The sequence below is a fragment of the Ctenocephalides felis genome, unplaced genomic scaffold, assembly GCF_003426905.1.
Source record: "Ctenocephalides felis isolate EL2017-DRISC unplaced genomic scaffold, ASM342690v1 CF-g0.4_SCAFFOLD_01170, whole genome shotgun sequence".
Lineage (NCBI taxonomy): Eukaryota > Metazoa > Arthropoda > Insecta > Siphonaptera > Pulicidae > Ctenocephalides > Ctenocephalides felis.
The window spans coordinates 72,726,276-72,740,010 of record NW_020537324.1 but is presented as its reverse complement, the minus strand read 5'-3'; the positions used below and the strand labels follow the sequence as shown (position 1 = coordinate 72,740,010).

Genomic DNA, 13,735 nt, shown 5'->3' with positions numbered 1-13,735 from the left:
TACTCATAACCAAAATCATGCCCTGGAACTTAATAGAAGAAATTTAATAGATTTTTCATAAAATTAGATAAAAAATGTAAGCAATAACTTGCCATTTTGTTATTACTATAACCTGTCAAAATTCAATTCGCACAAAAAATGACAATACTATTTTGACAGTTGTCCTAACCTAAAAACAAATGTATTTTCTGCCAAGAGTCTTTTACAACTCTGGAGCACCTAACCTAACATGACGTTACGTAAAGTAACATTAAGTAACATTATGAGAAATTGAGTAAATTTAATAGGATCTCTGTCTATTTGAGTAAGTTGTTTTCGAGCTCTCACACTATGCATTAATGAACTCTACTCATAACCAAAATCATGCCCCGGAACTTAATAGAAGAAATTTAATAGATTTTTCATAAAATTAGATAAAAAATGTAAGCAATAATTTGCCATTTTGTTATTACTATAACCTGTCAAATGTTCAATTCGCACAAAAATGATACTATTTTGACAGTTGGTTCTAGCCCTATTTTCAATTAATGCATTGGACATGACACAAACAAAAACACAAATTTGAACGTAGCTCCCAGAGCCTCTAGCCACTCTGGAGCACCTAACCTTAGTAAATGTCTTGATTTTTAATACAGAAGAAATTTAATAGAATTTTAATACAATAAGATAAGAAAATTGTAAGCAGTAATTTGCTATTGAATCTATAACCTGTCAAAAATTAAATTCACGCTAAAATTGACAATACTATTTTGACAGTTGATCTTAACCTAAAAGCAAATGTCGTTTTTGCCCAAAGCCTTTTACAACTCTGGAGCACCTAACCTAACCTGACGTTACGTAAAGTAACATTTTGAGAAATTGAGTAAATTTAATAGGACCTCTGTCTATTTGAGTAAGTTGTTTCTGAGCTCTCCAACTATGCATTGAAAACTCTACTCATGCCCCAGAACTTGTTTTCTTGTTATTAAGAAATTTAATAGATTTTTCATAAAATTAGATAAAAATTGTAAGCAGTATTTTGCTAGTTTGTTATTACTATAACCTGTCAAATGTTCAATTCGCACAAAAATGACAATACAATTTTGACAGTTGGACCTTATTTGTAATTAATGTCATGCCACAAACAAAACCACAATTTGAACGTAGCCCCCAGAGTCTCTAACCACTCTGGAGCACCTAACCTTAGTAAATGTCTTGAATTTAACTAACTATAAGGAAATTAAAGACAAAGAAGACTGAAGAGTTATATATAAAGATATTTTAATTATAATAGATATTATAATAATGAAATAGTCAAATGAAATGTATATATAAAGTATGAAAACTGTTTTTCATAATCTCTCATATCAGACACCTCTGTCTGACTGATATATGAAAATAATGTAAATATGTAAATAAATAATTAAATTTTAATACAATAATATAAGAAAATTGCAAGCAGTAATTTGCTACTGAATCTAGAACCTGTCAATTTTAATTCGAACAAAAAATGACAATACTATTTTGACAGTTATTTTCAATTAATGCATTGGACATGACACAAACAAAAACACTAATTTGAACGTAGTTTCCAGAGCCTCTAGCCACTCTGGAGCACCTAACCTTAGTAAATGTCTTGAGTTTTAATACAGAAGAAATTTAATAGAATTTTAATACAATAAGATAAGAAAATTGTAAGCAGTAATTTGCTACTGAATCTATAACCGGTCAAAAATTATAATACTATCAACTAATATATTATATATTTTATACTATTTTGACAGTTGATCCTAACCTAAAAGCAAATGTCTTTTTTGCCAAAAGTAACATTAAGTAACATTTTGAGAAATTGAGTAAATTTAATAGGACATCTGTCTATTTGAGTAAGTTTGTTTTCGAGCTCTCCAACTATGCATTAATGAACTCTACTCATAACCAAAATCATGCCCCGGAACTTGTTTGCTTGTTATTAGGAAATTTAATAGATTTTTCATAAAATTAGATAAAAATGGAAAGCAATAATTTGCCATTTTGTTATTACTATAACCTGTCAAATGTTCAATTCGCACAAAAAATGACAATACCATTTTGACAGTTCTGGTCCTAACCTAAGACCAAATATTTGCAAGTAATGTACTGTACGTGTCATAATCGCAGACACGATTCCGAGCGTAGCCCCCGAGTCTTTTACTCTGGGGCGTTACGTAAAGTGAAGTAACATATGACAGTGGTACTATTTATTAGGTGTGAAACTCAAACCTGGTGAAATGTTGGCCTGCTGCATGAACGTGTACTGTCCAGGATTGAATCGCGGCTGCTGATTTGCCGGCGAAGGCACCTGTTTGCCGTTTCCACTCATTTTACTCCCTGAATCATAGGCGTTCCGGACACGTAAACCACTTCTCCACGACACGATATTTTAACAACCCTAACCCGATATAGAATACATATGTCCACTATTTACACACTCAAACGTACGAAATTAATTAGAAATTCTTTTTACAACATTTCATAACGGATTTGATTGTTTGTGAATTAATACGAATGATTTGATTTCTCACTCACAATAGCCGAAACGGCCAAGAAGGCTGCGTTCGTTTATGATGGTACAATCGCACTGTAACCAACAGATAGTAAAATGGCCGTATGAACATAACCACAAAATCAGAAAAAAACGTAACACGATGATAACAAATAACAAACTGTTCACTGATCGTTCAACGAAATATATGCTTCGTACTTATTTTTGTTAACGTATGAAAACAGCACATACTTTCACATAATACACAACTATTGTTTTTAAGTTTAATATTTTGTCAGAATGAACTAAACACGAGGCGATTTGGCCCATATACAATCGGTAAAGAGGCAATCTGTAATAGTTAACTTGAAAACCGTAACTTCATTGTTGAATTTATGACAGGAAAATCTAATCTAATAAATGATTTGTTTACTTTTATAATTAATATTCACTAAAAAAAAACTTAAAAAAAAAACAAAACTATATAATTTACTTATATTCTTATATTTATGATGACGTCCCATGGGAAAGCTGAAACACAAAAACTAATTGAAAATTTAGAAAACCAATTAGAACGATTAGTAAATCAATTGCAGGATTTAGAGGAATGTAGGTATGTTTTGAAAAAACATACTTTTTATTAAAATGGTAAAAGAATCTCTAAATACTTTTTTTGAGGCTATATGTTCACATAACCTCACTTATGAAGATATATTTTCAGGCTTTCTGTAACTAGATTATGTTATTATAGGGGGCACTCGGACTTGGTGGTTTGTTTTTTTTAATAATATTTATCAATTTAATCATTCTCAATGGTTTTTACTCTTCTTAGGTCCTTTGAGTACCATTACCACAGTCTTTTAGTTAAGTGACGACTGTAATAACATATTTATCAAGAAAAATTGAAACAAATTACAAAAGCTATTTTGTCCACATACTGAGGTGCTAAGAAGTCAATTCACAAATAAATCAACAATGCCATTTGCAAGTCTCTACTCTTTACCCCTTAAAAGCCAATCACCTTTGATATGCTTCTATTTTTTCTCTCTAGGCCTCGAATGAACTCCCCTGCACTGTTTGCAAAATACTTTTGTATTTTATCTATTAGATAAGTATATCATTTCGTCCAAAGAAAAAATGATCACCATTCCATCAAAATCCTGACTATTGCAATGAAATTCATCAAAATTACTAGTACTGGCATAAGAAATATTTACAAATAACAATAAGTCTTTATTATCTACGCTCAAAATGAACTTTTGAAGACACAAAGCATATTTGAACTGATTACTGCAATAAGACTGTGACAAAAATGCTCATTATCCATTACGATTGTAATCATAGCTTAAATAAAATAATATAAATAAGACTACCTCATTGTGCTCTTATCTCCCCCATTTCTAAATTGTTATTTATGACAATTACATCTATAATATTTTTATCCATTATTTTTCATAAGAGAAGAAATGGATAACAGCGAGTACTTAGAAACAAAACAAGATACAATGGAACAAATGCGAGAATTGAATGAAAGTCTTGAGCGACTATCAAGTGGCAATTTAAGTCTAATCAGCACCTTTTCAGCAATGCGATTGGTTTGTTCCCCTTCACATAAATTATATAACTATGCTAAACTAAACCAATTTTATCTAAACACTACTATTTTAGGCTTTATGTGCAGCAATATCCGAAGCATTTAAAACACCTGAAGTAATTAGAATGTTTGGCAAACGACAACCACAACAATTAAGAGAAAGGCTAGAGCAGGTGGAAGAGAAATTTAGATTGAATAAGATTTCAAATGAACAAAAAAATAGGGAAAAGGTAATAATAGTAACAAATTACTATTACCATTAATACTTTTATGCATTTTTAAATGATATGATTGGATTTAAATTATGATTTAAATTCAATATAATTATAATTATACAAGATTGTTTTATTTAGGCTGAAATATTGCTTGCGCTACAACAACTGCAAGATAATTTAACAGCAGAGGAACTGAAGTTTTTAGATGAACAGAATTCAGTGAAAATATCGTTCATGGAAGAACTGCCTAATGAAGACTAATTTTATTACCCAATATAGTTTTTGTAAATAAGTTAATAAATGCCTTAATTATTTGATAGTTCATAGTATTTTTCTATATGCAAGAAATATTAAATGATATGTTTTTAAATAATTAAAAGTTTGAGGAAATAATTTTTATAATCTTACCTTGAGGATAAAAATTCAAAATATATCTCATCCACATCATCCATCATCTACATCATTTTTATTTCTAAATAATTTCACTAGAATATACGCTAAATTTTAACATTTTGAATTTAAAAAACCACTTTACTGATAAAAGTTAATTTTGAAATAATTCTTATTTTACCTTGCCGCTAAAATTCAAAATACATCTGACATCCACGTTTATCTTTTTTCCTCTGGCAACACTTTGCCCTTTGAATTTGACATCTTGCAACCTTCAAACCTCTCAGTCCATTTTGATGTTTGTAAACTTTACTTGCATGTAAAGACAATAAAATTAAATACTTTCCATATTTTGACATATGGGAGAAAATTTTGCGGCAAGAAACAATCAAAGTCGAACAAATTCTCCAAGTACAATGCCTGACGTAGCAGATGGACAAAATTCTGGACAACCACTCAGCGATTTTTTGCTTCAACTTGAAGACTATATTCCTACGGTAGTAAAAAATATTTACTAATAAAATGAAACAAATCATTTATGTTCTTGCTCCTTAGATTCCAGATTCTTTAACAACCAATTATTTAAGAAGTGCGGGATGTGAATCTACAGATCCTAGAATGTAAGTGTTATGTGAAAACATTTATAAATAGTATTATAAATAAAATTATGTTGCAGTATCAGATTGATATCTTTGGCTGCTCAAAAGTTTATATCAGATGTAGCCAATGACGCCCTTCAACATTGTAAAACGCGCTCAATTAATACCCCTGCTAACGTAAGCAATTCAAAGGTATGTATTGCAAAAAAATGATTATTTAGTTACTAATTATTTCCCAGTATTTAATGTTATTATTTCAATTCCCCAGAATCCGAAATTAAACAAGGATAAAAAGTACACTTTAACCATGGAGGATTTAGCACCGGCTCTACAAGATTATGGAATTTCTGTGAAAAAACCACATTATTATGTTTAAACTAGAATATATTATTTTGCAGAATTAATTGTACATAAGTAAAATGGATGTTAGATTATTAATGATATAAACGGTTTTGTTTGCTTTATCAAATACAAACTTATCCCACAATACTTGTTGCACCTCGCAGAGCTAGATAACCTGCTACGATGTCACTTGGCAATGACCTTATTATGCGGAACTCTTCAGCATTGGCGTAGTGAAGTTTAGTTTGGGGATCTGTGTAAGGAGCCTGGAAAGGATAATAGTCAAGAAGCTAATGATTGTAATTACATGATTTTTAGAAAATTGAATAAATAAATAAATTATTTTTAGTAGACTAGTAAATAGCATATTTTTGATGTTATATAATTTTTAAAGTTATCAAATAATGATAGGTTAATAAATGGATTGTTATCTAAATACTATGTAAAAGGAGTAATAAAATAAATTCAAATAAATAATTTAAAACACAATTTTATATTACTTTAAATAATTGTGATATAAAAAGAAAATTACCATTGAGCACATTCTCATACTGTGAAGTGTTAATGTTACTATTTTAATGTTATTTTATTAACTTAAATTTTTATAAATTACTTAGTTTTTACATTGACTAAATAAACACTGGAATATTAGCCAAAACATATGGATACCAAATATTTAAAATATTCATGCTATTTTTAATGATAAAATGTTAAATCTTTCAACTTAACTAATAATCATTTGATGTTACGTATGATATGGCAGGTTTGTTTGTCATATAAAAGATATAACTAAATATTTGATATATCAATTAACTTTTTTAATGTAAATAGATGCATAATTCTAAGTCAGACATATTGCAATACATCAATAAACAATACTCACAATTAATCCTGATATATCCGAATATTTCTTTGCAGGCTTGAACGAAGGCAAAGCGTTAATTGAAGAATCTGCAATAATAACATATGTAGCTACTAACAATTAAAGTTTAGAAAGACAATTATTTATCTATCAGCTTACATAAAACTGTATTCTCAGGCCACTTCAATGCTTTTTCAGAAGCTAGTATTTGTTTTAAAGACTTCCACACTTTTTTCTTGTTTCCAACTTTACTTGTATGCTCAAAGGTGGTTGATTTGAAACAATATTGTGGTTGCTTATCAGATGACATTACAGAGATAAAAATACCTACGTAACTCTTTAATAACAAAAATATAAATGAATTTGGAAATTTGTGAAGACTAAAAGGCGTCTTTAACCTATAAATTTGACAACTGACAGCACCGACCTGACCGACAACTGACAATCAATTCAATCTGTTGCGCACTTCACTGTTTTACCGGAATCGTATTTAAATTTTTGGTACACATTTAAGTTTTGCTAAAATGAATTGCAACCATACTAACTAATAATATTTATAAAAATATAAAGAAATTGTATACAATATCGTCACCTGGTTTTTAATACCAATACTTATTTCAGTTAAAATTTGATTTAAATTCAATTCAAATTTCGTGTACCGGTATGGTGCGAAGTTATCTTAATTAATTATTTGATAACAAACCAATGTCAAACAAAGGTCAATAAAGTTAATTCAACCTTTGCAACAAGTGCAAACACCGGTACGTTTAGAAAGGTTCATTCCACATTTATTTATTCTAAAATATTTTTTTAATAAATATATCACGATGACGAACCGTAAATTTTGCGTTGGAGGTAACTGGAAAATGAACGGCGATAAAAAATCTATCAACGATATTTGTGCATTTTTGAAAGCCGGTCCACTCGACCCAAATGTAGAGGTAATTATAAAACATGTTGTATAATTTATAAATGATATAATACTGATAACTTGTTATCCATATAGGTTGTAGTAGGTTGCCCAGCTTTATATCTTGATTTTGTTCGAGCAAATTTACCTAAAAGCATTGGTGTTGCTGCCCAGAATTGTTACAAAGTTCAAAAAGGAGCATATACTGGTAAAGAAAAAAATAACCTAAAAAACCGTGCATTAAAAAAAAATGATTGATATAGAAACATAATACAGTAATACCTTGCTTATCATCTTGCCTTAATTGCTTTTAAACTCCTTTCAAAATATGCATTACTTAATCAAATTTGTACACAAGTCATTGTGGTCCTATTGAAAGTTTTTCTTCGAAATCACTACAACCAATGTTTTTGCTTTAATATTGCTAGATTGCTTTAGATTATCATCAGAAATACCACCACTCACCAGTCTTTTAAACTATTTCTTCAAAATTTTTTATATCTACATTATCTCACCCGGTTCAATTCCACTATTTCTTCCATGATTTTATCCATATTTAGCAGAATCTCTGGACTAATCTGACCAAAGGCCCTTTTCCTTCTTTGTCTAACATTCCTATTGCCAGTACATCTGTTTTTTCATACATTTTTTGTGTATTGTCCATTCCAAACTTCTGCTTCAATGCTTCCTGATTCTGCGTTTCAGCTTTCACTTCCATGTATTTCCCTTAAATCATCAACCACCTGCATTCCTCTCCTTCCCATACCTTTCAGTTCTTTTATTTCACCTTTGACTGCATTGTGTAGGAGTCATTTTTTTTACAAAGTGGGTCCGATCCAGTTTTCTTTTTTTTTCAGGATCGTGTTCAGTACAAACTTTTTTCCCCAATCTTTGCAGGATTTCTTTGAAGTTTTCATTTGTTATCTTGTCTGTCCCACTATAAGCAGGGTATTCCTGTTATATATTTTAATAAGTTGCCTACCAACATTATTCTAGTATTTATATATCTATATATATATATATATATATATATATATATATATATATATATAATGTTACATAATTCTTCCTCCTCCAGGTGAAATTTCACCAGCAATGCTAAAAGATGTGAACGTTGACTGGGTTATCCTTGGCCATTCAGAACGAAGAGCAATTTTTGGAGAATCTGATTCCTTAGTTGCTGAAAAAGTAGCTCATGCTCTTGCTGAAGGATTGAAAGTAAAAAAAAAAAGTTTACTTACAAAATGGCTTAATTCAAAGAAATACCTATTATTTCTATTATCCAGGTGATTGCTTGTATTGGAGAAACTTTACAAGAGAGAGAGAGTGGTCAAACCGAAGCAGTTGTGTTCCGGCAAACCAAGGCTATTGCTGGTGCAATCAATGACTGGTACGATGAAAATTATAGAGATAAGATTTATTCAATTGTGTAATGATTTATTTTTTTGCAGGTCTAATGTTGTTTTGGCTTATGAACCTGTTTGGGCAATTGGTACTGGAAAAACTGCTTCACCAGAACAGGTAAACATTGATGATAATAAATGACTATTTGCCCAAAGGCATCAATCAAGTCAATAATGATTCCCCTTGCCTATCTTGATTATTATTCCCATTGCATTTTCCTTTCCAAACTTCTGCCTCGATGCTTTCTGGTTTTGTGCTTTGGTTTTCTATACCCTGTATTTACCTCCTATTCCTTTCGTCCTTCCATTTTACCTTCGGCGGCGTTATGTAGGAGGCACTCTTTTTGCAGAATGAGCCCAATCCAGTTTCCTTTTCTTTTAATGATCGTACTCAGTAGAGTTCTTTCTTTTCCCACTCTTCTCAGGACTTCTTCATTTGTTACCTTGTCTGTCCACTTTATCTTCTCCATTTGTCTCAAGCATCACATTTCAAAACTCTCCAGATAGTTTTTGTTAAAGTCCATGTCTCTGATCCACATCTTCAATTCCAAACTCTTACCATTACCCCTCATGGGTTCATCTATATGACATAGATAAAAAAAAAAAATTTCTTTACCTCTTTAGGCGCAAGCTGTTCACAAAGCTCTTCGTGCCTGGCTAAAAGAAAACGTATCAGAACATGTTGCAAATTCTGTGAGAATCCAATACGGTGGCTCCGTTACTGCAGCTAACTGCAGAGAATTAGCACAGCAGCCTGACATAGACGGTTTTCTTGTCGGCGGTGCTTCCCTCAAACCAGATTTTGTAAAAATTGTTAACGCCACACAATAAAATATATACATGAAAATGATAAATGATAAATATTTTTATATCTTTGTTACCTAAATAAAATAAAATTGGTTAAGGTTTTTGTTTATATATTGTGATCAAATATTGTTTATACACATATGTTTATTTAATCTTAATACTCTTTTTCACGGACGCTTTGATACCAGAAAGTTCTCCACCATACCGAGTAGTTTCAGTTCGAACCTCACGTACCTATTAAAAAAAAAAAAATTGATTTAGAAGTAGTTAATAACTATTATTTTAATTAAGGTGGTATTCTAGTCCAGAGGCATAAAGAATTTTTTTTGCTATCATTTTTTAACTTCCCGTAGTTATAGTAATCGCAAAAAAATCGAAAATGAAAATTTTTATATATCTTTACGTTTCAAAACCTCCTGAACATTTTGGCATACCTTAGAAAAAATGTGTGTGTGTATGTGTGCGGATACAAATTTTCGCCGACGATTTCGGGAACACGGAGGAAGCGATTTGAATAATTCAAAAAACATTCGATTCGTATTGACAAGGAGACGTGCTGATTAGTTTTTGGCGGAGGCAGGTCTAGCCGTTCCGAAGATATGGGGCAAAAAGTGCCAAAAACGGTACCTCAGTTTTTAAGAGAACGGAGCGTCCGATTTTAATAATTCAAAAAACATTTTACTTGTATTGACAAGATAAAGAATTGGGCAAATTTTCATGAATTCTTTCGTAGGAAGGTAGGTCTAGCGGTTTCGGAGATCTAACGAAAAAAGTAAAAAAAAATGCCATTTGGCGGTCAAAGATGATCATTAGACATATGCACATCAAATTATCAGATATTTTTTAGAAATTTTAACAATAAGTATAAATTTTGTTTACATTTCTATGGGTTTCGTACCAATGTTTATTCGTTAACCGACGGTGCGGCGCTTACGCGCTTCCATATTTCGTCTGTATGCAGTTAAAGCAGTACGATTGCTTTGAAAAAAAAGTTCAGATCTTCCAAAATATGTCAAAATAATTAAAACATTTTTTGAAAAAAACAATTAAAAAAATTAAAAAAAAAAAAAATTTAATTTTTTTTTTTCAAAAAAAGTAATTTTTTGTCCTTAAAAATAGTTTCTTAAAAATCTTATTCTTTCGAAGTAAAATTTTCTAAAAATGTTAATTGTTAATAAATTTTTGGTACGGGAAGTTCCAGCAATTTGCCTTAAAGCACGATGCCTTAATTGCCTTAAGACAGAATTCCACTTACAGCTAGTTTTTTATACAAGTTATTAGCACGTTTGCAGATGTGAATGCTATAGCATTCATTTTCATTGTGATGCAGAATGACATGAATGTTATAGCATTCAAATTTTAGAGTCAATTATTTTGAATTTAAATTTACATAACCCATAGTCACTAATTAGCTTGGGCAAAAACATTGCAACATAGAAGCGAAATACTTGATGTGGATGCTATAGCATTCAACAATTAAAATATGATAATCTAACTAGAAAATTAAATGTACATATGTATGTTACCCATGTTATTGTATTTTTCTGATTTTATTAACACGTTTCCGGACGTGGATGCTATAGCATTCAAATTTTAGAGACAATTATTTGGAATTTGATTTTCTATAGGCTGATTAACTGATTCTTTAGGTATTTTTGTATTTTCTAGTCACTAATTAGCTTGGGCGAACACATTGCGCAAAATAGAAACGTATTACTTGACGTGGATGCTAAAGCATTCAAATTTTAAAGTCAATTATTTTGAATTTGATTTTATATAGCTTTAAGTTTTTGCAATTATTATACCTGTCAAGGCAATGACTAACTGATTCTTTAGGTATTTCAGTATTATCTGATCTTATCTGAATTATCTTGGGCAAATGCATTGTGTAAAATAGAAGCGCAATACTTGACGTGGATGCTATAGCATTCATCTAGCAAATAATTACCTTTATAAACCAAAGCCTATTTTTGTATTTTGCTTAAACTTGTACTCCCCATAAATGTATTAAAACTCACAGACTAAAATACCCCTTTTAAGAGGCATCTATTAATCACATGATCGCGCTTTAAGGATTTTTGGACCCATTCCTCTCCCTTGGTTATATTTAAAATACCCCCCACCCCCCAGAAATCATCACATGTATTTTTTGTACCTAGAAAATCGTATTTTTTTTTAAATATTTTAGAAAAAATTGGATTTTTTTAAATTCAGCAAAAAAATAAATACAAGTGATATCTCACTAGATCCCCGTCCCTCTGTGTGATTATTTATGATTTTTATAAAAACCCCCCTTTTCCCTTCAAGCCTCATGTGATTAATGTAAGCCCCCTTAACTACTATTAAGAGACTACTTACAGCTCCTTTCCTGCGAATCTTAGCTTTGCGGAACTTATTCCTATGCTTGACACGAGGATTTCGCATTTCCTTCTTGCGTTTTGGCATAAGACCCTTGTTCTTGGCAATTTGATATGTAATAGCCCTTTTACCATCTTCCTCTTTCAACGACACTGTATTGCCACCAGTAGCACCTTCTTCACTTTCAGCTGAAATTAAAGTACGTGTAAATGTGTTATTAAATACATAAATAAAGATAAATTTACACAGACATACCTTCAGATTCAGATTCCGAGCTCGATGTATTCAATTTCATTTTTTTACTTGGTAATACTGGTTGCTGCTCCTCAGTATCTTCCTCAGGGGGTTCTTCAGCAACAAAATGCTGCTTAATTGTTTTGGTGGATAGTTTTTAAGAATACCTAACTTCTTTTTCGGTTTATTTTTAATTTTCTTGTTAGTATCTTTGTTATTGAATTTCTCCAATATATCCTCAATTTGATCTCTTATCACCTCCTCAAAAATTGGTTCAAGTTTCAAAGTCAATTGACGAAATTGGTAAAGACGTTTAACAACAGGATGATTTTGCACAGGAATTCTCTTAGATTTCAATAGTAAATAAAACAATATGTTGTTGCAGTAACTGAAATAAATACAAAACATTATTATAATAATATTATATTTATAAATTCAATTAAAACTTACTTCAAAATTAAATTATGTTGACAGAGTACAAAATCAATTGCAGGACTATCTGGGAGTTCTCCATCTTCATGGAGCTTTTTAATGGGCACTAAATACTTTTGAAGATGCTCCATTTTATCTAAAAACATAAAATATTAATCAAATAATTGAACTCAAGTATTTTAATACAAAGCCAAAAAGAATTACTTTCAAAATCCTCAACTAAACCAGGAAACTCTGGTGATTCTTTCAAGAACAACTGTTGTTTTTGCCTTGTTGATAATTTGGATATATCTGTCTTTACATATGTTTTTCTGGCTCATCAGGAGCATCGGTTTTCTGAAAATTAATTTAACATAATAATAATACATATACATACATATATATATATATATATATATATATATATATATATTTTATTTATCACCTTATGAAAAATTTCCAAAGTAATATCATCTAAAACATCCAACTCTTTAGTTAAACGTGCTTGCATAGCTCTGGCTTCAGCTTCTTCTTGTTCAGCAATTTTTTCTTCTTGCTCATCATTGAAACCTGCACAATATCAAAAATATAATAATTTCGAAATCACTTTACTATTTGTAATTAAAATTTCATTATTACCTCCATAATCTTGATCGACATAGTCGGTTGAATAATAAGTGCCTTTACGTTTACCCCAGGCTCTTGCATCCGGGAGATCATCGTCTTCAGCTCCTTCGATATCACTGTCAGCAATTTTCTGATCATCTGATTCGGAACTTGAATCACTAAATGCATAAAGCTCATCCTAAGAAAAATAATATAAGGTCAGATATACAATTGATAATAGATTTTGGATTATGAAATGTAAAATATATTTACTTCGCTGCCTGCGTCAGCTTTACGTTTATTTTTGACATTCGATAATATTTTCTGTACGCCTTCAGAATATTCTGCGTCGGAATTGGATTCGTCGTCGCTGGAGTCCGCGGTGCTAAAACTGAGATTATTTTTAATTTAGATGGATGTTTGTTTAAAATTGTACAGTACAGAGTATTTATATTACTTGATATTAGCACTCATTTTAATTGTGGACAATACGTATAACAGAAA

The 13,735-nt window shown here is 30.7% G+C and overlaps 5 protein-coding genes across 5 annotated transcripts; 3 read left to right on the top strand and 2 right to left on the bottom strand.

The window, feature by feature from the left end:
• Window positions 1-2,850: 2,850 nt before the first annotated feature.
• On the top strand, window positions 2,851-4,583 carry LOC113366028 (protein LZIC-like). Its single transcript, XM_026607579.1, has 4 exons — window positions 2,851-3,113; window positions 3,960-4,095; window positions 4,169-4,324; window positions 4,448-4,583. Exons 1-4 carry the CDS (start codon window positions 3,010-3,012, stop codon window positions 4,568-4,570), a joined length of 519 nt encoding a protein of 172 aa, XP_026463364.1. The 5' UTR covers window positions 2,851-3,009; the 3' UTR covers window positions 4,571-4,583.
• A 417-nt stretch (window positions 4,584-5,000) lies between these two features.
• On the top strand, window positions 5,001-5,693 carry LOC113366386 (transcription initiation factor TFIID subunit 10-like). Its single transcript, XM_026607986.1, has 4 exons — window positions 5,001-5,196; window positions 5,255-5,319; window positions 5,376-5,490; window positions 5,567-5,693. Exons 1-4 carry the CDS (start codon window positions 5,059-5,061, stop codon window positions 5,672-5,674), a joined length of 426 nt encoding a protein of 141 aa, XP_026463771.1. The 5' UTR covers window positions 5,001-5,058; the 3' UTR covers window positions 5,675-5,693.
• A 53-nt stretch (window positions 5,694-5,746) lies between these two features.
• On the bottom strand, window positions 5,747-6,928 carry LOC113366388 (INO80 complex subunit C-like). The gene is made up of 3 exons (XM_026607987.1): window positions 6,662-6,928; window positions 6,524-6,591; window positions 5,747-5,906 (listed from the first exon to the last, which is right to left on the bottom strand). Exons 1-3 carry the CDS (start codon window positions 6,810-6,812, stop codon window positions 5,775-5,777), a joined length of 351 nt encoding a protein of 116 aa, XP_026463772.1. The 5' UTR covers window positions 6,813-6,928; the 3' UTR covers window positions 5,747-5,774.
• Window positions 6,929-7,209: 281 nt separating this feature from the next.
• LOC113365652 (triosephosphate isomerase-like) lies at window positions 7,210-9,652 on the top strand. The gene is made up of 6 exons (XM_026607163.1): window positions 7,210-7,443; window positions 7,509-7,620; window positions 8,491-8,630; window positions 8,699-8,802; window positions 8,864-8,933; window positions 9,440-9,652. The coding sequence occupies exons 1-6, from the start codon at window positions 7,330-7,332 to the stop codon at window positions 9,644-9,646; spliced, it is 747 nt and encodes a 248-aa protein (XP_026462948.1). The 5' UTR covers window positions 7,210-7,329; the 3' UTR covers window positions 9,647-9,652.
• A 67-nt stretch (window positions 9,653-9,719) lies between these two features.
• LOC113368400 (something about silencing protein 10-like) lies at window positions 9,720-13,735 on the bottom strand. The gene is given in 11 exon segments (XM_026609947.1): window positions 9,720-9,856; window positions 11,981-12,168; window positions 12,236-12,365; window positions 12,368-12,602; window positions 12,665-12,782; window positions 12,851-12,953; window positions 12,956-12,982; window positions 13,071-13,195; window positions 13,265-13,430; window positions 13,505-13,622; window positions 13,689-13,735. Coding segments are annotated over 11 exon segments (1,317 nt in total). The 5' UTR covers window positions 13,706-13,735; the 3' UTR covers window positions 9,720-9,766.